Source organism: Drosophila suzukii, chromosome 2L, assembly GCF_043229965.1.
Source record: "Drosophila suzukii chromosome 2L, CBGP_Dsuzu_IsoJpt1.0, whole genome shotgun sequence".
NCBI lineage: Eukaryota > Metazoa > Arthropoda > Insecta > Diptera > Drosophilidae > Drosophila > Drosophila suzukii.
In genome coordinates, this window is record NC_092080.1 from 9,661,162 (window position 1) to 9,684,633 (window position 23,472).

General features: G+C 40.7%; 1 protein-coding gene across 2 annotated transcripts in view; it reads left to right on the forward strand.

Annotated features, from left to right (window-relative positions):
* Nucleotides 1-23,472, forward strand: part of wb (wing blister) — a 69,533-nt gene that overhangs the window by 15,628 nt on the left and 30,433 nt on the right. For both annotated transcript variants that reach the window (XM_070995537.1, XM_017089725.4), the window contains exons 2-4: nt 116-438; nt 8,785-10,676; nt 11,204-12,018. In XM_070995537.1, coding sequence (XP_070851638.1) covers nt 116-438; nt 8,785-10,676; nt 11,204-12,018 — 3,030 coding nt within the window. The remainder of the gene's footprint in view (nt 1-115; nt 439-8,784; nt 10,677-11,203; nt 12,019-23,472) is intronic.

The window sequence follows — 23,472 nt, forward strand, 5'->3', positions numbered from 1 at the left end:
TCCTAAAAACAAAATATGTGGTATTTTTCCTTTTAAAACAAGTATTGTATTAAAATGATAACTTACTTTAATCTCACTTTGTTGTTTTACTAAAGACTATATTATCCACTTGCAGCTCTTCGATTGCTGAAAACCGAGGACTTGTATTCATTTAGTGACTCTGGAGGCCTCTATCCACCGCTCTTCAATGTGATTCCCCGGGCTGAAATATCCGTGAATGCCACATGCGGTCAGAACGGAGCCGAGGAGTACTGCAAACAGGTTGGTGCCAAGCCTTGTGGCATCTGCAATGCCCATTCCTCGGATCAGGCCAAGCAACGCTCCATACAGTCGCTAATCTCGACAGTCTCAGGACTTGAAGAAGGCTGGTGGCAATCACCCACTCTGCAGGGTGGCCGGCAGTTTGAGTATGTGACCATCTTATTGGATTTGAAGCAAGTAAGTCAAACTTGTGTCAAATGGAGACCCATCTCTCGTCTAACCCATCCAAAATTGTCGGGGCTAAGCTCTTGTGACAGACGAGCTGTGATCCAGTTTGTAATTAAGCCGCTGAGTTGTCACTCATTTACAAGCGATTTAACGCCAACTCCATGATCCATCGCTATACATGCCTTTGTCTGTCTCATTGGAACTTTGAAATATGATCCTCTCGGTGTTTGGAGTGGAACTGAAACCCGTTTGATGCCCAGTCAGTTCTAATGCTCAAAATGGCAAACATAAATTGGTTTTGATGGGCTCTTGATTAAGTCATATTGGTTTACATACTGATATTCTGTAATATCTACTTTCTCGCAGTTGAACAATTTAGACTTTCATTTCCGCTGTTTTTCCACATTTAAAATAAACTTTGTGTACTTTCTTCAGTCCTTTAAAATTACACAAACAGTTTTTCTTAGATGATTCTTAAAACAAATTTAAAAGATTTGCCTAATTTAAATATCATAGACCTCCCAGAAGGCGTCTGTTACCATATTTTATTTCACACTTGCCGCGGATCTTTAAATCTCTATTGGGTGCTAATCGTCCGCCGATAGTGTTAATTGGTATTTCAAAGTGCACTCGAGCACAGAATCCCTTCAGATCCACACTTCTCCCATCGACCCTATTGGCCAATAATGTGCTAAAAACGGAGAAGGAATGAAACGGAAAATGTATATCATCTGTTTAGCATCAGCCGACACAAAGTTGACATTCAAGTGCGGCTTGCACTCGAATCTTCCAGCAGATATATCAATGTTTTGATATTATTTCCCCACTGCCGTATACCATGCACCATATGCCACGGGACCGGACCATTCCGGCACACAAAGATTCTTTGGGCCCGGACCCAGGCAAAGGCATTGAGTGTGCACTTAATTAAAACGAGAAGCACAGCCAAGAAGCAGGAGCAATATCCACAGACTGGAAGTGATTTAAAATTAAAAACATTGTTTTTGCATATGCCTTAAAGTATGAAAGATTTATGACAGCCATGCGTTGCTCTCGGAGTTTATTAATAAATTCCTGCACGTCTCTTATACAAAAAGGGGAACTTCATACAGAAGTATTTAAATTGGTCTCTTCACTTAATTAATTCTGACAATACTTATTTCTAGTTGCCAAACAGAATCCAAATATAAATGGCAAACCTTTTATGGCATCTGCTTTACTCTATGTATATGTCAACCGCCTGGTCGTATTTTTTTTAATGCAATTGTGGCATGTACTACATTTTTGGTCAGACAACGACCACAAAGTTTATAGGTTCCCATGATTTTCCAGATATGGACATAGCGGATGCCGAGGGAACGAAGTCAAATGAGGGGCATGTGTCAAAATTTACACGCTCTCATTCCGTTGATTTGCTTGAGTGACAAAGAATATTTACAGCTTGTCAGGAATTTTTAAAATCGTTTCGTTTTTTTACGTTTTTGTTTTTGTAAACAAGTTTTAAAGCGGAATTTTTAAAGAATTTTACAAAAGCTTAAAGTTTTTCATTCTTAAGACCTTTAAAAATCAAGGAAACAGGCAGTTTTGTGACTGATTTTGTTTCATTTAAAAAATATATATATAGATAGGTAGTACTTATGATAGGTACTTTTTATTTACTTCATCTGATGTGATGGAACTAGCCTGTACTGCGATCTAAAAAACTAGTTTTTTCTTAACTCCTTGCCTTTCCCCAAGTATTTTTAACAGCTGCCTTCGGTCCCATTCAATAAGCATCAACACAAATAATTCTCCCCTAACAAGTTCACTAATTAGCTACATCTTCACAATTAAGTGTGTTGTGTGATTTGGCTTTGGAAATATCTTAGCATTTGTCACAACTATTTAGAAACACATTAGAGAGATCTCCCTCTGTCTGCTGTTGTTTCCCAATGCCAAGCCAACCGAAACAGAACACGATTTATGACCTCAGAGGGAACTTGACATTGACGTTGGTCTGTCTATCTGTCTCCCCAATGGGCGACAAAATCTTTGGGACTTCCAGGCTTCAGCGGATTCTCCACCCCGGCGTGGATTTTAACAATTAGACTAATCGAGTGATTTACAACAACAACAGCCTCGGAGACAAGATAGAAACGACAGGCGTGTGTCAACGATTTGACAGCTTAAAATATTTCTCTTCGCGCTGGGAAAAAGGCGACAGTCTCGGGCAGTCCTCGCAGACCGGTCAGAATCGAGCCCCATAGCCAGGGATTGTCCGTCCAAATGTCTCTTTGTCAGTCAGTCAGTTGGGCAGTCAGCCATCCAGTCTGTCAGTTTGCCAGTAAGCAGTCTGTCAGCCTGTCTGTTCGTACAACAATGTCTAGATTTATGCTTGAATGGCTTTGGGGCGCGCGTGACTAATTGAAAGTGTAGCGAGAATTCTACGGACAACTCGGCCAGTGGCTCCCAAACTGTGACTGCAGTTCTGCAATGGAAATGTTCTGAAAAGGAAAGCCATTTCAATTTGAATAAAACAATATATAATATTTTAGAATAGTCCACATTGTTTTCTTAACTCACCAAGGGTTTGTTAAGGGGTTACTTAGGGTTTTTAAAACAAATCTATTTTTTTAATTTAATTTAAGTTGTCTAGGTTGCACTCGCTAAACCTTTATTCGATTTGACCAATAATATAGTAAATATAGTCTTTGAAAGTTAAGTTCTTCAGATCGTTTTCCCTGTACTGGGTACTTATTTTTAAGTTTTCGAAAAAATGGTCTACGTAGGAGAATTTTTGATACGTCTGAAATAATTTGTTTTATATTAGCAAGCAAGCCAGGTACCTATGATGTACCAAATCATGTAAAGTTAAAGTATCTTTCCAAACTTAAAAAAAAAACATGAAAAGGGCTTGTTCTTGGACCAAAGATATTTATATTGCATAGGGCATAGGCTTTTAGGAGAACATTAATCGAACAACATAAATTTTCAAGTTCCTTAATTCTGAGTTTATAGCAATAAAATGTATTACCCAAAAAGACTAAACCATAAAAATATTTGGCGGCAAACATCATACCAGTCTTACGAATACGTGTATTTCCAATTTGAAATGTTTGTTGGTGTGTACATTTTTTATACCGACATTTAATTGCTTCATTAAATTTAGCCAAATTTGGCCAATGGAAAAAAAGAAATAAAATGCGAGGGGCCGGTCATTTGGCATCGCTATTGGTTTCGTAACTGTAATTCAAATGTTTGACAAGTTGTTGCAACATTCGCAGCGCCAACAGAAGCAACAACAACCGCCTGCCGAAGGAAACAGATGCAACAACAACGAGCAAAGCGTGTTACAAGCCACGTTCGAGACGCATTTTAGGCACAGCAATTATTTTAATGGTCAATTTATTTATTTGTTTGGCCTGTGATTTTCGTTGCTTTTTTCTCGACATTTTCCCTGAATTTGCCTTTTAAAGAATGCTTCCTCAGTTGGTTGCATTTGCATGAATTTCCTGCTAGGCTTTTATTTTTGGGTCGGGGTCTTAACGTGATTGAAGCTTCGCTTGAATTGTTTTCATGTCATTTACCAGGAAACGGATTGTATTTTTAATGGCCAATGGCACAGGGCGTGCAAAAGTAAGAAACGAAAATAAGTATGTGAGGAAAGACTTTGATTTGTTTAAGTAAAAATTGAAGAGCTTTTGAAACCCAAAAACAAATAGCTTCAACAAACATATTTTTTTGTTCTTTGGGACACATTACACCATCATTAATTTAAAAACATATAATAATCAATGATACTAAAGCAAATAAAGAAATAGACGCTAGGTGGCGAGTTTGTATGGTGTGCAATATCGGAAACAGCCGATTTGCTGCATGCATATCTCCATCTCTCTCGCACACCCCAAAGCTGAGTAACGTGTATCTGATAGTCGAGGTCGTAGACTAGTAAAATTTTTTTAAATTAAGGTTAATTTAAACAAAATTATAATACTTAAGCTGATGCTAAAGACACAAATATTTGAGCTGCACCCGAAGAATTATTCAAAACCACATTCCATTAGCATTTAGAGCATGAAGCTATACATTCAATGTAAGCCTCACACCACAACTGCTACTTGTTCAATTCGGATATTACATTTTTATTTCTTAAAGTCCAAACAAGTTATTCCAAACTTTTTTCATTCTTTAGCCGCATTAATGCGCCAATTTTCAGAGATAAAAACTTGCAGCAGACACAAAACTTTGCGATTACTTCAGTGCGAGCAGCCAAAAACACGTCGAAAAGTCTGAGTGAACGATATAGGGAAAAGTAAGAAAATGTGCAAAAATATATGGGAGAAACATGTCTGCCATGTGGGTTCATTCACCATGTTATCTAAAAGCGTGCCAAAGCGAAAAATCGGACAAAAAAGTAACAGATTCTGTTTCTTCCAATGGGCCACCTCCACACCACCGTATGATTTGCCAAAAAATATGCTGAGATAAAATGCTGTCTGGCACAGAGGCCCAAATAAAACTAAAGGCAAGCCCTAAATTTGTTGTCTTTTATTTTGTTCCGTCTCACTCTGTCTACTTCAATTTTTCGGTTGTTTATTTTTAAAAATTTTACGATGAGTTTCCACGTTCTGTGTGTTTTTTGGCAATTAACTGAGCGTCCGTGTTGGTTTCGTTTTTTTTTTTGGGTGCCTGGGCGCAGAAGAAGTTTCCTGTCGGTTATGCCCGATGGATTTTCTTCATTGAGCGATAAATATTTGATTGCCATAAATGTTAATTTGTGTAATTTACGACATGCAAGAGGGAGCCCCCTACTTGCCACTCAATTTCGTTTATCAACTCAAATTACCCCGCTAAGTTGGTATCCCGTATCCATACCTCTCGTTCCCACTGAATATTTTAGCAATTTTGTTAGTCTCTCTTTGATTTGGCCTTATCAGTTGGCAAGCATCTGGTAACAGGTTCCTGTGCATAAACAATAACTTACTCCCTCCGTGGAGGAGATTCCACTGACCAAATATTTATACTAAGAGTGATCTTCATCGGTCCGTTGTAAACAAGTTTGCTGTGTGTGCCGTCAATTGGTGGAAACTGATAAAAACGTCAAAGTGTTACCCCTGAGGCCTTCACCTGCCGCTTCTTCGATTGCAATCTACAACGATTTTCACATCTCCACGGGGATGGGGCAGAAGAAGGCCAAGACCACGAGACCTTTTCATAGTTCGCCTCCTTTATCTGGAACTTGTTTTTGCTCACCAGGCACCAGGAAATCACTTCGGGAGCAAGGCTTGCTCTCCAGCTGATTGCAATCAAGGACTTGGACAGATATTTGATGGGGACAACATAATTCACTAGAGATACCTTATCGCCTTAACTCGAGTGTGTCAAGTTCAGTGGCTCCTTAGTGAGCAATCGGAAGTGCACTATATGCTTCCAATCCTATAATCGAAGCTGCGCATGTGGGTGGTGATGTATCTTTATTATTTGTATCAATCCATAAAGATGAAGTTATTTAGAAAGAGTAAGGGTAGGTAATTTACTTTATTATATTTATTTACGACCGAAAATTCCAAACTTCTTACATATTTGGTTAATTACAATATTACCTATTACTTTTGTTTTTTAAATAGCATAATTTATTGGGTTTCAAAAAGTTATGTTAGGTATTTGTTTATTAGATTTAACTAGATTATTAACTATATAGGTAGTTTGAACAAACTGGTATCCAAGTACGTAATCTTTTCCGTTGACTCGCACCTTAACTAGCCCCAAATAATTCAATCTTTTTTTGTAAGCATTCAAAATTTCAATGATATCGCGTTTAGTTTAATTTCATATTATCTTGTTAGATTGTATTGCAATTGAACCTTGTACTTGTCTTGCAAGGAAGATATTAAGATATATATTGTATTGCAATTGAACCTTGTACTTGTCTTGCAAGGAAGATATTAAGATATATAATGAATATGAAACATTTGGTCATTTTTGTTATTTTAGACAAATAGTAAAACTACTTATATTAATATTAGTATTATTTTTATAATTATTATAATTATTATATTATTATAATATGACACATAGGTATACATACAAATATTCGGAGCTGCAGATGACTAAAACTCCAAAGTATAAGGCGGTCTGTTTCTCTCTCTCTGTTTTTGAAAAAATACATTTTGAAAGCTTTTTAAGACATATTTAATTTAAAGGCACATTATCAGAATGCCACGTTGTCTTCATTGAAATAAATACAAACTTTATAGGTTATAGTATTAAAAAAAACTTTTAAGGGTGCCTTTTTCTATATAACACTAGCATCTCTCTGGCTCCACCTCCTTTCCTTTCCTTTTTTTCTCATCATTGCGAAGGTAGACTTTTGTTTCCTGCTATACTTCCAAATAAGGAACCGTAACCAGTCCCAATATGTGCAATTTTTCTGTTCAAAAATAACGCTTTGTGAAGTGTTATTAATAATATTTTTAAGGACATACCATATCATTGGATAAGTACTTAAACTTTGCACCTTGGGCGGACATGGCTTTTGCTCTGATTTTTTTTTGTCGTGTGAACTATTTCGCTGTTGGTGGGAAACTGCAGTAAAAAATGCTTTGCTCACCTTATTTATACTTTTTTATGTCCTACAACTAATCCCTTTTTATTGCCATTTACTGAACCCGTATCCTCAATTATAGATCTTACTCCAATTATATTTTGCTTGACCATATGTGAGTCCTTGAATTTATACTAATTCCTTTGGGATGTGCGGAATAGTGAGCAATTAGCGGAGAATGTGATGCACTTGAGCTGCTTTAGCAAAAACTTGTCAAATAACCAGAATGGCAGGGAATCCCTGAAATAAATCGTAAAATCCCTTAATCCTTTCAAACAAATATTAGAGGAATTAACACAGAGAGTATATATAAGGTCTGAAAGATAAAAACAATAGTGTATGAATAGTTTTATAAGTCTTAAAGTCTCCGATGCTGTTACACTCATATCGTATATTTTTGGTTTCACTTCCACATACCCACTTCAAATCCCCGTAGAGATTTATTTTTCGCCGGTCTCTTTCACTTGTTCATTTTGGTAATCTTATCAGCTTGACAGACGCCGTTGTTGCTGTAATCGAATACAGGCGGCACTCAATAAGGAGAACGCACGCATGCGCACACCTCCTTCCACTCTCGCTGGCATTTGACTTCTTGTATTTTTGCATTTTATCAGCTTTGGAAAATCGGGGAAAATGTGTGTCTGCTGCTGATGCTGATGCCATTAGCTACTTAGTGAGTTGTGGGTAAACAAGTGGCTTTGAAATTTGATAGAGTTGTTTTTGAGTAGGTGCTACAGGGCAATTGCTCTCTAGATATCGTTTTTCTGACTTGTCCGTGGATTTGTTTCGGACTCTCGATGACTTGCGAAAAGCTAAAGGAAAAATTAAAAAATAATACCAGTCAGATATCTGGTTAGATGGCGCCATGTGGCTGCTCTAAGTCAATGCGTCGTAATCAATTATACACCTGGCCACACCTTCGCCTCAAGTCGCCCGTCGGAAAATTCAATTGCATGCCTTTTATTGATTTCTCATTTTGGCCTGCCTTGGTCTTTTTGGCCACCGATCTTCGATAGGCGCAACATTTTCAGCGTCTCGAACACGCGACGTTTTTGGCATTTGGATGTGGATTTGATATTTTTTATTCATGGTTTTTTTTTTTTTTTACTACATATACGATTTTTTCAAATATCGTTTGTCAGCTGGTGCCGCCGGCCACGTTCAAAAGGAGCCACAGTTGGGCGGCGGTTTTTGTAGGGTTGCGGTTGGTTGACAGTTCGGGAAATTTATGACGCGGCGATGGCAATGTTGGGTTATAAGATTTTGCCAGTACCAAACGGCATTAGCGGTGATATGCAGGCAGTTTGTTGGTAGTCACAGATGCAAAGATATATGCCTGCGACTGGATAGAAACATTACTTGCTGACAGAAACACTGACATTTGGGTGCGTAGATAATTTATGGCTCATTTACCCATTGGCCATTAAACCAAAACGCCGAGGTGTGATGGCAGTTATGTTTATGGTGGGAAAAAAGGTTTACCCAAAAATTAAAAAAATAAATACTTTAAAAAGTAGGGTATAGTTTTTTACCATTGCCAGTCATTACAATATAAGAGGATATTAAAATAGAAAGCCTTAATGAAGGCCAAGTTTCTGCTTTAAAGCAATATATCACTGCTTTTAGCCAATGTTTTCCTTTTTATTTATTGATTTTTTTTTATTTAATAAGAATGCATTTTTAAAAAAATTATATAAAATTCTTCTCCCCTACTCTTAAAAATAAACATACCTTATGCACAAACTGATATGATATTTACTTCTCTTCCACAGACTTACCAAATCTTTTCGGTGTGGCTAAAGTCGGCCAATTCCCCTCGTCCAGCTTCTTGGATACTCGAAAAATCCCTGGATGGCATTAACTTTGAACCTTGGCAGTACTTTGGATTGAGCGATGCAGACTGCCAGAGGCGATGGAATCTCTCCGGACAGAGTGGCAAATATGTGTTCCAGAACGACACCGAAGTTGTGTGCTCCACTCAGTTTTCCAAACCTGGACCTCTGGAGAACGGAGTACTGCATGTTTCCCTGCTGAAGAATCGCCCCGGAGCCACGGATCAGAGTCCAGACCTAATGAAGTTCATAACGACTCGATATATAAGGATCCGGCTGCAGGGCATGCACTCCACTGCCAATTTGGACAATAGTTTGGACTGGCTGCTGGACTCCCCGTCGCTGGAGAAGCACAGCTTCTACTCGCTGTCCCAATTGAAGGTCAGTGCCCGCCTGGATTGCCATGGACATGCGAATCGCACCCAGGAATCGCCAGGAGATCCCCTGATGCAGTGCATCTGCCAGCACAATACCTGCGGTGATCAGTGCCAGCAGTGCTGTCCGCTCTTCCAGGACCGACCATTTCAATTGGGCGGAGAGTGTGAGGTGTGCCAATGCTATGGTCATGCCGAGAGCTGCTCCTACGACTCCTTCTTGGACAAAGGCATCTGCCAGAGCTGCTCGAATTACACGGCTGGCAACGAGTGCGAGTTCTGCGAGAGTGGATTCTACAGGGAGCTGGATGCACCGCTTACCGAACCCTGTTTGCCCTGCTCCTGTGATCCTGCCCGCTCCACGGGAAACTGTCAGCCGGATGGAGGTGCCTGCTACTGTCTGGAGGGCTTCCAGGGTCCGAACTGCGAGGATTGTGCTCCTGGATACTATGGAGACGAGTGCAAGCGCTGTGAGTGCGACGAAAGGGGAACCCTTCCCTCCAAGGGATCCTGCTCGGGCAAATGCCAATGCAAGCTCTATGTGGAGGGCAGCACCTGCTCCGAGTGTGCGCCGGGATACTTTGACCTGAACGGAGAGAACAGCGAGGGTTGCACCAGTTGCTGGTGCTCCGGGGTCTCCCAAACATGCCACAGTGCCAAGCTGCAGACCCTGGCCTTCGAAACTCTCAACGATTGGAAGTTGACCGACATACAGAGAATGAAACCAATTTCAATACCCGTCGATGCCGAGGAGAACCGATTGATCTTCGCCAACGAGCTTGACGAAGTGGAGGCCATCTACTGGCAGGCTCCGCTGGGTTACCTGGGGAACCGGTTGACCAGCTATGGAGCCAGGCTGCAATTACTGTTGTCTTGGGTGGTGATGAGGGGCGATACGTCGGGAAAGCCCACCACGGGACCCAATGTCATTCTGTTCGGCAAGAACGGACTGAAGATTGCCTTCGGCGATGAATCCCTGGAGGGATTGCTGGTCAACTTGACCGTAACCCTTACAGAGGAGGGCTGGTATCACGTTCCACCCACGGTCAAGGACATCAAAACCAGGCTGCGGCGAACTGAGGGCGGTGACTATCACGGAGAGTCAGTGACCAGATCGCAGTTCCTCTCCGTTCTCGTTTCGCTCGATGCCATCCTCATCCGAGCAGCCTTCCACACAGATCAGGTGGAAACCTACCTGGAAAGAGCTGTCATTTATTCGGGCGGCCTGGAGTTGGGCGGTGAGTCGTCCAGCCGAGTGGAACAGTGCCTCTGTCCTGCCGGCTATACGGGCCTCTCCTGCGAGGGCTGCGCCTTTGGCTACAAGCGAATCTACGAGAACACCTCGGACCACCAGATCCTGAGCAAGTGCATCCCTTGTCCCTGCAACGGACACTCCAACTCCTGCGATCTGCAGAGCGGAAATTGCGGCGACTGTATGCACAACACCTTTGGAGATCGGTGAGTAGAAAAAGAAAGAATTGCTCCGCTCAAAACTTAAGACAAACAAAGAATCTGGTTAAATTGGGACTTAAATTATTGCGAATATTTCTTTTTATATATTTACATATAGAAATATAGACCTACTTTGAGTGATGTGAAGAATGTTTTTTATTTGTGCTTCCATGTTTTTTTTAGGTATCTAAAAATAGATGTAGAAAAAAGACTAAAAAATGTAGTTTTAAGTAAATGGGACAATGTTTCCTATACAATTTATTTTGATTTAATTTATTCAATTAAATAAATGTAAATTTAAAGTGATTTATTAATTTTAAAGATTACTAGTTACTTTAAATTTAATGTTAGTGTGGACACAAACCCAAAAGACAGGTGTTGAATAAGAATACAATCCACATAACACAATCCACAGTCAGCAGAGTTACAAACCCACGTTTTGTGTCCCTGCTAACTCCCCACTGCAAGCCAGGGCACACACCATTAAGCCAAGACTCGACTCCATTAAAATTCAAAATTCTTTTCCTTTTCAGTTGCGAACGTTGCCAATTGGGCTACTATGGGAATCCCCTGCAGGGAACCCCCAACGACTGCAAGCGATGCGCCTGTCCCCTGTCCGAGGACACCAACAACTTTTCGCCCAGCTGTCAGCTGAAGAGCTACAACTACATGGACTTGAATCCGCAGTTCGAGTTGATCGAGCATGCCGAATACATTTGCACCCAGTGCCCGGAGGGCTATACGGGTGACCATTGCCAGGTGTGCGACGATGGGTACTTTGGAAATCCCCGCCAGCTGGGTAGCAGCTGTCAGCGCTGCGATTGCGCCGGCGGACCCTGCAATGTGACCACCGGCGAATGCATCACCTGTCGCGGGAACACTGAGGGCTGGCACTGCGAGCGCTGCAAACTGGGCTACTGGGGTGATCCGGCCATGGGCTGTGATCCCTGCCACTGCCATCCGGAGGGATCGGAGAGTGGGCTCTGCGACAGCACGGATGGCCAGTGCCTGTGCAAACCCCGCTACGGAGGTCAGAAGTGTGATGAATGCGATGTAGGCTATGCCAATGTGGAGCTTCGCTGTCCAGCCTGCAATTGCGATCCTCTGGGATCCCTGATCCCCGACAGATGTGATCCGCGGACAGGACAATGCCAGTGCAAGGAGGGCGTAATGGGAGCCAAGTGCCACGAGTGCCAGGATGGTTACTTTGGCATGAATGCCGCCGCCGATCGAATGGATGACCTGGCCGCCTTGCGTGAAAGCTCTGATGGCGATGACGATGATGATGTCTGGGAATTGGTTCCAGATACCGAAGATCCCAACAACGACTCTGCGGTGGCCTGCGAGGGTAAGTACCCCAGATTAGAGCTCAAAGCGTAGCGTCTAAGAACAAAGGAATTCCTCGGAATGAGTTCACTCTCTCTGCTATTAATCGGATGCACCTATGAAAAACAGATGTGCCAGAGGTGGGCTGCTCCATCAATAACTCGGAAAACATAATTAAATTGGTGCTCTACTTTGTGCCGCTAAGTGAAGCGTTTCTGGTGCTCCGCATTGGCCTCATTTCAAAGAGCTTAATGCACAAATCAGTCAAGTTTTGGGTGGGAAGTGCATCTGTTTCTGGGTCCAATAAAATGTAAGATCGTTTGAGGTATTATAAACATATTTCAAACTTTTCCCCTCGTAGTAATTATTAAATCTTGTTATTTTTTCCATGTATGTAACATTAATTAGATATATCAAGACTCTTTTCCCTTCTAATGGTTATAAAATCTTGTTATATCTTATATATTCTTCCAAGTATGCAACATCCATTAGTTGTATTTTAAGCATCTTTTTTTCTTGTAATGGTAATTAAACCTTGTTTTATCTTAAATATTCCTTCAAGTACGCAACATGCATTTGTTATATAATCAAAACTCTATGCATATTAAGCTTTGCTCAATTATCTCCGAACATACAACTCAAACATTAGGCCACAAAATTACAATTTTTCTTGAGGCCATCATCGCTTCAAATTCAACTCATCCATCATACAAAATGCATTACATACCCTCTATTGTAATGGGATATTTTTGTTATCCAGTTCTCCTTGAAGTCGGTTTTTCTATCTTTTTTAACACCATTTACAGACCGGACAATGGGCAAAAACCCGTCTCAAATAACCTCTTGGTTTGTTATGAAAACCAAAAGCGGCTGCCTAGAAGATGGCCCGGTGGGTTTATTGAGTTGTACTTGAGCAAGAACTCGGATTGCATAACACCCTGAATGGCTATTCTTTTTATTTAAATTTACTTTTGTAAGCGATATTCTTTGCGGTTTTTCTTCTTGTTCCTCGGTTTTCTAATTGTTTGTCAGTCATCTCTTCGTACTTTGGGTAGTTGGCCCTAGGCTTTTTCTTACCTTTTTTCATCTCTAGAGTGCCAGTGCGGTTTTCATTTATCCACAGTCATTTTACGAAATTTATGGCATTTGGGTCTTTACAGGAGTCTGAACGTCTAGTGCTTTTTGTCGACCCAGTGATGGTCTTAACAATTAATTTCATAAAGAAGAAAAATGTAGTAGATCTTTTAAATGTATTGCTTTAAAATGTAAACTTGAAAACCAAACTACATATATATGATTCAAAAGTTACATCAAAAATTAAAAACGAAATCGAATTTAAACAAAAACGTTACAAACTTGCTACAGTTTATCGTTTATCATAAAGACCTCTGATCAATCACATTCGAAAACACCAATGTCATTTTTAGATTATGTTAGGATTTGTTAAAAAAAAATATCGGAATTATAGTAGTAATTAATAACAAAACGCAATGGCTTAAAAATCAACCAAGCCACGCAATGGTTCAAAAAAAACTTAAGAACTATCTTATTTTACAATTCCTAATGAAGTAAATGTAAAGAGAGTCTTATAAATAGTTTTTAAATATGGAAAAAGCTAAAGACAAATCGACGACAAAGTCTTTAGCTGACAACTAAAAAGTAAGAAAACAATTATGTTCTTTACTTAGGTGCATTAAAAGAATGAACCCTAAACTCTTGGCTTTAACGTTAAGTAGAGTCAAAGAAAACTCCCCTGGCTATAATTCCACATTTGTATGTTGACTTGGCCAGGCACTTGGCGGCCGGCCAAGAAAGAAACCTCTCAAGCCACCATTCCGAACAGTAGCACGTGCGTTTGGACTTGAGCTCGCTGGGAATTTATAACCCACGCATAAAATTGTGCAGCTATCTAAGAAATTAAGCAGCAAACTGCGAGATACATTTAGCCGCTGGTCATATTTTGTAATCAGTTCCATTTGCCGCTCACCAAGCAGCAGCCAAAGCTGCTTTTAAGGCAGACACACTTTTGTGTTGACCACAGACTCCGGCACAGACTGCATGGAGCCACGCTGGCCTGGTGTCCAGTTTTGAGACCAAACCCAAGAGCCAGCCAAGCCAAGCCAGGCCAATCCAATCCAACCCAGCCACTTTGGCAATTCAAGCCGAGCGGCATATTTTCATGGGGCTGAGGCTCTAGTGCATTTGCTGATGTTGTTGTTGCCGCTGCGTTGACATTTTTATGGACATCGGAATGCTCCAACCGCCGACGACGACTGACTCTCAGGCGGACCCCGAAAAAAGCCAACGAAAATCGTGGCCACTTTGACTTTGCCCCGTTTTTAGCCAACTGATTAGCCAAACAATTTCAAATATTTGTGTTAAATAACTTGACAATTAATTGCATTTCGTGGATGCGGTTGCGTTTGTTGTGGTTTCGATGGGCTTGGTTATTCGCATTTGCGGATAGGGGCTCCAGTCCAAATGAAGTTATACGATTTGAGAGCACATTTTGGTGCGGCATTGGCGGTGCCTTCAAAGGAGTTGATGGGAAAATGGATATTGCTATAAATATTCCGAGGAGAGGTATAAAAAAATATTGTAAACATATTTTTGGGAAAAAATTAGTACTGAGTGTATGGAAAATATGAAAGATTTCAAAATATTTGTAGAAACAATAATAGGTATATCGATTTAATAAATCTTTTCTTAAATGTTTTCATCTTAATCACTCTGCACCAAAAGCTAATTTAAGCACAAGTGCAAACAATTCGAAACGACTCAGCTGCTAACTAGGCCTTGCAATTACAAAACTATACTCGCCAAAAAAAAAAAATGAAGAAAAAATGTAAGTGGCGCAGTATCTTTTTCACAAAGCTGCAACAACGATGAGACTGAAAAATTGCCATGAAAAAAGCATCTTTATAGACAAGACGAGCCACGACTTGCTGGACAGACGGACTGTCCAAGGTAATCAAGAAGCGTCTAAATGGACAAAATGGAGCAACAACCACTGGTTTTTCGCTGTCAACGCATCATTTGAAATGGGGCATGAGGATCCGATCCTCGGAGGCAATAAATTTCAAATAATTTCCAAGCACGGACAAACAAATGTGACATAAATCGTCTGAGTAACGGTAACGGAAGCATGCAAAGCCAAAACATTGACACTAATGAATGTGGCCAACACAAATGTAATTGTCGAATGACAATTTGTTTACAATTGCCAATGCAAAACCAACACACATAGGAATTTATTACTTGGAGAGACAAAAAACAATTGGGATTTCGACTAGGTGATACCCAATATCTAATTAGATATCTAAGTAGATATACCCCTATTTATTTGTAAATAAATCGATACCATATCAAGAGGTATACCATTTGGAATCAAAAACAGTACGTTTACAGAACACAGGAGTTAATGGACTAACTTTAGCATAGAAATAATCCCACATACATATGAACAACTTTTAAAAATGTACTAATCAGATCTCAAAAATGTATTAGATTTTTTAATCTTGTGGGATCTCTGTAATAAAAACATTAAACCAAAACTCAAATACCCCCATCAATGGTATAATAAACACCGCAGAGGCTTTCAAACTGTAACCGGGTCATTATCGAAAACACTTTTTGCGGAGACGGGGCAGCAGAAGTTTGGCATTTTGATTTTCTAATTTATGGCCCAGACTTTCGCTCCAATCGAAGGCCTGCGCCTGTCTCTCGAGTGTGTCCCCCTACCTCCCCTGAGTCCCCCCAAGATCCCAAATTGTATCTATATCTAGTTGCCTGGTTGCCATGTTTCGCTATCGCCAGCGTCCATGTCGTCGTCTGCTTCTCCTTTTTGGTCGTGGTGTGATTTTAATTGCTCTTACAAATGTTCTTCGTCGCGCATGCGCCGCAAACTTTTCGAGTGCAAATCTATGTAGCCCAGCTTCAAGCTGGAATTGGGCAAGACAAAAGCCAGAGATTTATAGCCAGGCAGCCATATGTTCGAGAGGGAATTCTGTCCTATTTTTGGGGATACTGCATGCAACGTTTTCATTTTAGCCAGCCTGTGTGGGTAGAGGCTTTAGAAAGTCCTCATGTTGGCTAGATTAGAAGGCTACTTTTGGGCCCAAACGTTTGCAGAAGCTTTTAATACACAACCTAAAATGTTTGAAATATAATTATTTTTATTAAATGGCTTGGCAGTAAAAAATCGAGTAATAAACCATTAAACCACTGCCCCTCATAATCACTATTAATAATCATAAATGCAATACGAGTCTCATTTTGTCAATTAACACTTCGCATCACTTGCTGCCACTGAAGTAAACAATTGACTTAAGTACTGTAGCCACTTATCATTTTCCTCGGCGATTGCAAAAGCTCCACAATCAGTTGTAAAATGCCACCCATACGAAAAATCCATTATAAATAATCTTCCAATCATTGACGAAAAATATTAATTAGAAAATAATATTCTCGCAGAGACTTGAATGAAGCCCCCAGTCAAGCGCATACAATAATTAATAAATTATTTCCAGTCAATAAACTTTTCAGTCCCCGGGCATTGCAACATGTATTTTCGTTGGGACTGCAAGTTGGGGATTTTGTGATTTGGTGAGGGGGGAAAAAAGAAACCCGGCACCCCGCGGATGAGCAAGCGCCGCACCAAGTCACTGGACTCGCTGTGGAAGTCGCCCCATGTCAGTTCATTAGGGTCAACCAGAGAATGGGAAACTCGGAGTACGGAGTATGGACTGCGAGTCTCTGTCTTGGCGGTTCATAAAAATTAGTTGGCTATAAAATTAGCCTGGCTGTGGAGGAGGGTTTTCAATTCTCGTAAAATCAACACAAATTGAATTGCACTCCATTCATGGAAATCAAATTGCGTTCGCCGTCCAATATGTTCATACTTTATTGCTGCCACATTTTCTGAATGGAAATGGAATTGAAAATGAAAAGAACGCCAAACTCAGTTCACCAACTGTCTATTAACACTCGGAAATTAAGGAAGTGAGAAGCAGGTGCGAGCCCTCTACAAATATAACTCTCTGGGCACGTGAGTTTGGTTTTCGGTGTGACTTTTAGCTGCTCGTAAACAGAAAACTATCTAGGAGATGCAAATGTTCTGCCAGACAGAAATCTCATTTGGGGGTGGAGAGAATTGAGTGCCATTGACAACAAAGTGCTTTCAGTGATGGCTCCTGGGAAGTTCCGATTTCTATGGCATACCCATAAGAAAGGATTGTGTGGGAAAAATATGTTGACGATGGGAGACTTTCATTTTAATTCGATTTTTAATTAAAAGATCTTTAATCACAGCTGAACTTGTTTTACCAATGCTCTACACCTTTTTAAATTCATAAGCTGCCAAAAAGGCAACACCATATTCCTAAGATAAGGACTTTTGATATCATCTATCACTACTTATCGCTGGCACATTTTATGCCCACATGATCATGCTTCTCTAAGTTATTCCCCTTACTTTCTGGCCAAACTTTTCTTGTAGGATCTTTAAAATTCGCCATACTTTCTCCAGGGGCAGTATGTATTAGTAAGGAACCTTCTCTGAACTAAATGACAACTCGTTGGACTCTGAATCTTCGGTTTTTAGCCCGAAGACATGGCCACAAAATATTTTGGTCTTGCTTTTTTGGTTGGTGGCTTCTAACAGCACATTGATTGATTACAAAACGTGCGCCAAGCATTTTCACGGCAGCAGCAGCCTAAGCAGCAACAACAAGGTACGGCAATTGTTTTTCCGACTTTTCCACAATGGCATTTTCTTCATTTGCGCCTAACAATGGCATCACTTTGTCACGATTTCTGCGCTCACAACTAACAAGACACACCGGCAACATGTTGCTGGCGGTGGATTGGATGATGGTGGATCTTGGATGTTGGATGTTGGATTCATTGGTGCTACCATTTAACGTGGCCGTGGCAGCCGCCGCCGTTGAATTATCACCGCGCATGTGTGACTAACCTCCCGAGGCGGTGGACAACAAAAAGCCAGGGATCTCTGAAGCTCTGAACTCCGCCGTGGTCGCTTTTTCGGCTCTTCTCCAGAGTCTGTCCACGGACACCAAAGCCAGCCAACCTGCTGCTGCTGCTGTTAATGTTTTCCTCAGACCCAGTCATAATTTCAACTGCCAACCGCTGAATCCCAGGGCGGAGGACGGAGGAGAAAGATTCCTTTTTTATTTATGGAAACGGCAGATGGTCGCCCCATTCTCCTCCTCCTGATGATGTTGCCGCCGTGGCTACTGTGGCGGCTTTGAATTTTGACCGTCAGCAGCGGCATGTGGCACGTTAATGATCTTGTTACCCTGGAGACTCGACTCCGTTGGACCCTTTTGCATAAAACCATTGAACGAGGTGTGCAACTAACGAGCGGTGGCTTCAGCCCCTGTTCTCAGCTTCAATTTGAGAGCTACGAGGTGTGAGATGATGAATCTGTGAGTCATTAATAGCTGGGAGGAAAGTTCTGTACACAGAAAATATGAAAGGTGTATGGGAACTTAAGAACTAATTGTAGTTATTTTTATAAACATCATGTTATTTATTACATTCCGAAATTAAAAACTTGTAAGGCAGGACACTTTATTAGGGAATTAATGGTTAAATTACCATATAATTTCAAACAATATCAGAAATCGGTGCTTTAAAGAGGTCGAATTCAGTCACAGCGGACGTAGCTATTAACCCAATTATTATTATGACTACACCAATCACACTTCCCTTAGCAAGTTCTAAAAATGTACAAATCAGCATGGAGCATTTTCCCTATAAAATGATCCCCTTCATGGCAGCTCCCCTTTAGAACTTTGATCATTAATATGGCAATGCATTTCTAACGTGTTTCATGCTTTGGAAGATTAGCACATCCCATGTTGCGGTTTCACTTGAATTTGTTTAGACTGCTGCACTTCCGTTTGGCGGCTGTGATTTTTTGTGCCAGCTGCTGCTAAAGTCATCTGACTAAGAAAGACCCACAACATCATCTACATCCACATTCGAGATTCAGATCCAGAAACAAACAGACACGACACGTCATCAACTTGACATTTAAATTGTGCTCCTGATAAAGTTGCCAACATTTTTATGACACAGCCAGGGGAAAAGGTGGGAATATAGTCACGGATACAGTCCAGCAGTTGGACATTTTCTTGCAACAGCACACAATGCAGATCTCTTGGTCGGCCGTCATATTCCCAGAGAGTTTTGCAGATCTTCGTGTGGTCTTAAAGAAATATATATCACGGCAGACAATTAATGTCAGCTGAGGTGACAGCTTTTTCTTTATTCTTGTCTAAGCTTTCACATGGAGATGTATCTTAAAAGATTTGCCTTGTAAACTTGTTTTTGAGTACAAGTACCAAAGCTATTTTTCACTTACTTTATTTGTATCCTAAGAAATACCAAAAAACTATGTTTATAGTGAGAAAAAGAAAGTTAAATATATCATTGGCTATTTTCCTTGATTAATATATACTGATAAGTAATTACCCAAGTTTCCGTTAGAACTCTTTTGTAGTTTGATCAATAGTGGGTTTCCCATAGGTTGAGTCATTCGAAAAAGTTTTCTAGTTCCCATTTTACGGTTATTAGAATGCTTTCAGCGCATGTCAAGCACATTAAAAGATCGTAAAATCGTATACTAAGGTAGTTATTTTTAGTACACACAACGCTGGAGAGCTGAAAGTTTTGCTGTGCCATTAGTTTTATGTGTCCGGGTGGGGAGAACTTCGCCGGTGATCGCCGAGACATGTCAAATGCATTTAGATAGTGATTGCATTTTGGCCCAGAGCATGGCTTCTTTCCATCTCTTTTCTTTTGTGGGCGTTACCATCTCTCGCGGACTTTCCCGCGATGCGTCCAATCAATCACCATTTCTCAGGCTGCACGCAAGCAAAACTCAAGGCGTTTAATCAATCCGGCCGTGTAAATAGTACGCCTCCCTCGATCCCCCAGTGGGATCCCAAAACCATCCCACCATCCTTCATCGCCATCCGCCTCGTTGCGTGTGTTGACACTCGAAAACGTAAATCACAAGTGCAATTAACAAGGCAAACGGCCAAGATCGTCAAGCAATCCATTTGCAGTTGGCATCGCCAACGGAAATTGTTGTTTGCTCAATAAAAGTAAATTGCAATTAAACAAAATTGCTAATTTCAATGATGACAGGCGCCATAAATTGGTGGCTGTTTGGGCGGAATATTGTTACAAGATGGTAATGGATACAGATAAAGGCAGAAGAGGAGTTGTAGATTTTTCATGTTTAACAGTTGCCTATTTCGGTAAAGTATCCAATTTAAAAAAACGATTACATTTATGATGCTTTAATTTACAATTCGGTTTTAAAAACGTTTATACTTATGTTATTTTAATTAGGAAGCTTCTGTTTTTAAATGGAAAAGTATTTTATTTACAAATCCATTTAAATCTACTTAAAAATAAATATTTTAATTGCTATTACCTATCTAGCCTAACCACTTTTTCAATCTTGACCACATATTTTCAACCAAAATTTCGGTTATGATAAACTTTCACCCCATAGCAACACGTTCTCTCACTACTTAAAACAAAGATTTTGCCGCCAATTTTAGCAAGTTGAAAAAAAATTAATTAAAATCAAGACGACAGATGCCGTCGCAACAAAAAAAAAAACAAGAGAACCGCAACAAGCAAAGCCAACATTTGGCCAACGTCAAAATTTAATGCATTTGCACTTGACACGCAAAGGAAGTTGCAACAGTTGCAACGGCGGCGATGCAACAGTTGCAGCCACCAAAAAAGTTGCCCCTGGCCAAAAATAAAACACATTGGCTAAAAATGAGAAAAAAAAGGAGAAAAGCTGGCTGTGGAAACAAGATCAAAAGGTCGAAGATTGCGCTAACCCGAGGACGCCCACTTTTTCGCACGCTCCACGCCGGATACGCGGATACGTGTCCATAGATAAACATGGTGGATGTGTGCCCGGGTGTAATCTACAAAAGTGCCTGGCGAGGCTGCGGATGGAACACCGAACAAAGAGATATCCTAGGGGGCGATCAACCTCGGAGTTAGAAATTGAAAAACTCTTAGAGCCGCCGGTGAAATTCTATCATCAACAGGCGCTTTGGGTTAGGATCGAATAAAAAGTCGAAGGAAGAAGGAGGGATTAGCAGTTAGGGTATATAAAAAAATCAGCTCGTTAAAATAGGGTTGTCAAGTGATGTTCTGAAAATAAACAACTTGGGAAACATAGCTTAGATGGCGTTCTATGGTTTAAAGTTCCATGGATTTGACAAGAAGAACATTAGCTTGTGTGTACCTTGATTCTTGAGTTTTATTTTGGTGACTTTTAGTAAAATACCTTTTTTAAAAACTTATTAAGTTACTATGAGATGATATATCAATGTTTATAAACACCTTGTTTAAAACCGTTTAAAAACCAAATTTGTTGATATTTATAATGCGAATACGATTTATAAGTATCGCTTATTGTAAGATCGTGATTTCAAGCAGGTGCCACACCCTATAATATATATTTTTATAGAACTCCTGACAACCCTGGTGAAAGCCATGCGTAGCAGCCCATTCAGCTGGTATCTTCCTGGACAGGCCGAAGCCAAAACAACCAATAAATAGTATCAATCACAAATGATCGCAAACGAGGAGGCCTCGGCTGCACCCAGCGGCACTCAGCTGGCCAAACTTGCAGCTGTCTGTGGCCAAGGAACCTTTCCTCCCATTCCCCAACCATCCTCTTGGCTGCGATCTTGGGCTTAGCACTACAAATAATGATTCATGCGAGAAAAGTAGCGGCAAGAACAGGTTCCAAAGTTTGGGGAGAAAGGGTTGCAAGACCTTGCACCGAGAGCCGGCTCCAACGAGCCCATACCATCCCATCCCAACCGATCCGATACGATCCTTTTGCGGCACATGTGCAGTGCATGGGACTTCGGCATTATGGTTCAATAGGTCAACGATGCGTTGAATGACGACCGAGGACTCCGAGAATGGGAGGCCGTAAAAGAAAAGATCATTGCATGAAAAATTACGGTAAGGCACGTCAATCGTCAAACCGATCTACCAAACGAGCCATGTAATGGACCTCGAGAACGAGAGTTCTCCTGGAGAGCAGGAGTAACTGGAACGTATTCCAAACTCCATAACCGATTGCGATCGCAGCAAATCAGAGAAAAGTTGTCTTAAGCGCGACTCGCGTCCGTTCTTCTCCAATAAGCAATGAGAAATGGGGAAATGAGAAATGTGTGTGTTTGTGTATGTCGGGACCACCAAGGGGAATTTGGGAGACGAGATCGAAGCGAAAGGATGGGGTTCGGTTCGCAGTTTGTCAAAAAGATGTTGGCGTTTTGATAATTTGCTGCACAGCTTAGAAGCCTATGTGTAGGATTTCCTGTTTGCGACCAAAGTATTTTCCCCATCTTTTTTCCCCATTTCCCTCGTTGTTTTTATAGCTTTTCTTTCACTCTTCTCGCGGGACTGCAACAAATCTGCGGCTGATTTAAATCTTTGCATTTACTCTTTGTTACCTTGCAGTTAGAGGTTTATGAGATGTGCACGAAGGGGTCTGCGAGTATGTCAGATTTTAGATGATTTTTTACTAGGCTTGACTTTGACATTTCTGGCGTAAAATCTCTTAAGTGATTTCCTCGTTAGGTTTAAGAACAGATAGGATTAGGTTTTTAGAAAAAATATAATCGAACTTAAGTATTTCTTACATTGTATTCAAAAATTGGTAACCTTTAAAAATTTTAATTTAAATTAGAACACAAGTGCAAGCATTTGACCTTGTTTTTATAAGCCTGTACCTATTATAAGCATTTCTTATGGTCTTTAAATGTTTCAATTGTAATTTTGGTCGGCTGCCGATAAGATCAACAAAGTGCTTTATTTTCGGCTGCACTTCGGCACGTGTTGTTATGTAGACCAGAGCAATATCTGGTTCCAGATCAACTCCCCCACCATATCCACTTCTGGATTCGATGAAAAAACACACCCTAACAATGCAGCTAGGAACTGTGGGGTCCCATGAGCGTATTTAGCATACGTAATTTTTTATCCATGGATGCCTAATTAAGTTTTCTGCGTTGTCCGTAGCAATTCGGCGGAAAAGAAATCACTGAAATGTTAATACCAGGCTTTTCAATATGCGGCGCTCGTCCGATTATGGGCCATAATTTAGAGCAAGTTTTACGAATTTTTCCAGTATTTTGTTTTTTTGACATTTTTATAGCTCACTTAGGCGGAGCCTAGCTAATTGGTGACAAAAAGGTTACGAAACCCGACGAGCCACATGTGAACCACTTTGGCGCAGTGATCGTTTGGCTCTTTAAAATGCCTGGCACGTTTCCAAGACGATTTGCTATATTGGAAAAAGTAGCCGACCATCAGAAGATCGAAGAAGAAAGGAAAGAAAAATGAATTTTCCCGCTGCTCTCTGCACACAGAATGCGGACACACGCAGTGGACTCGAAGT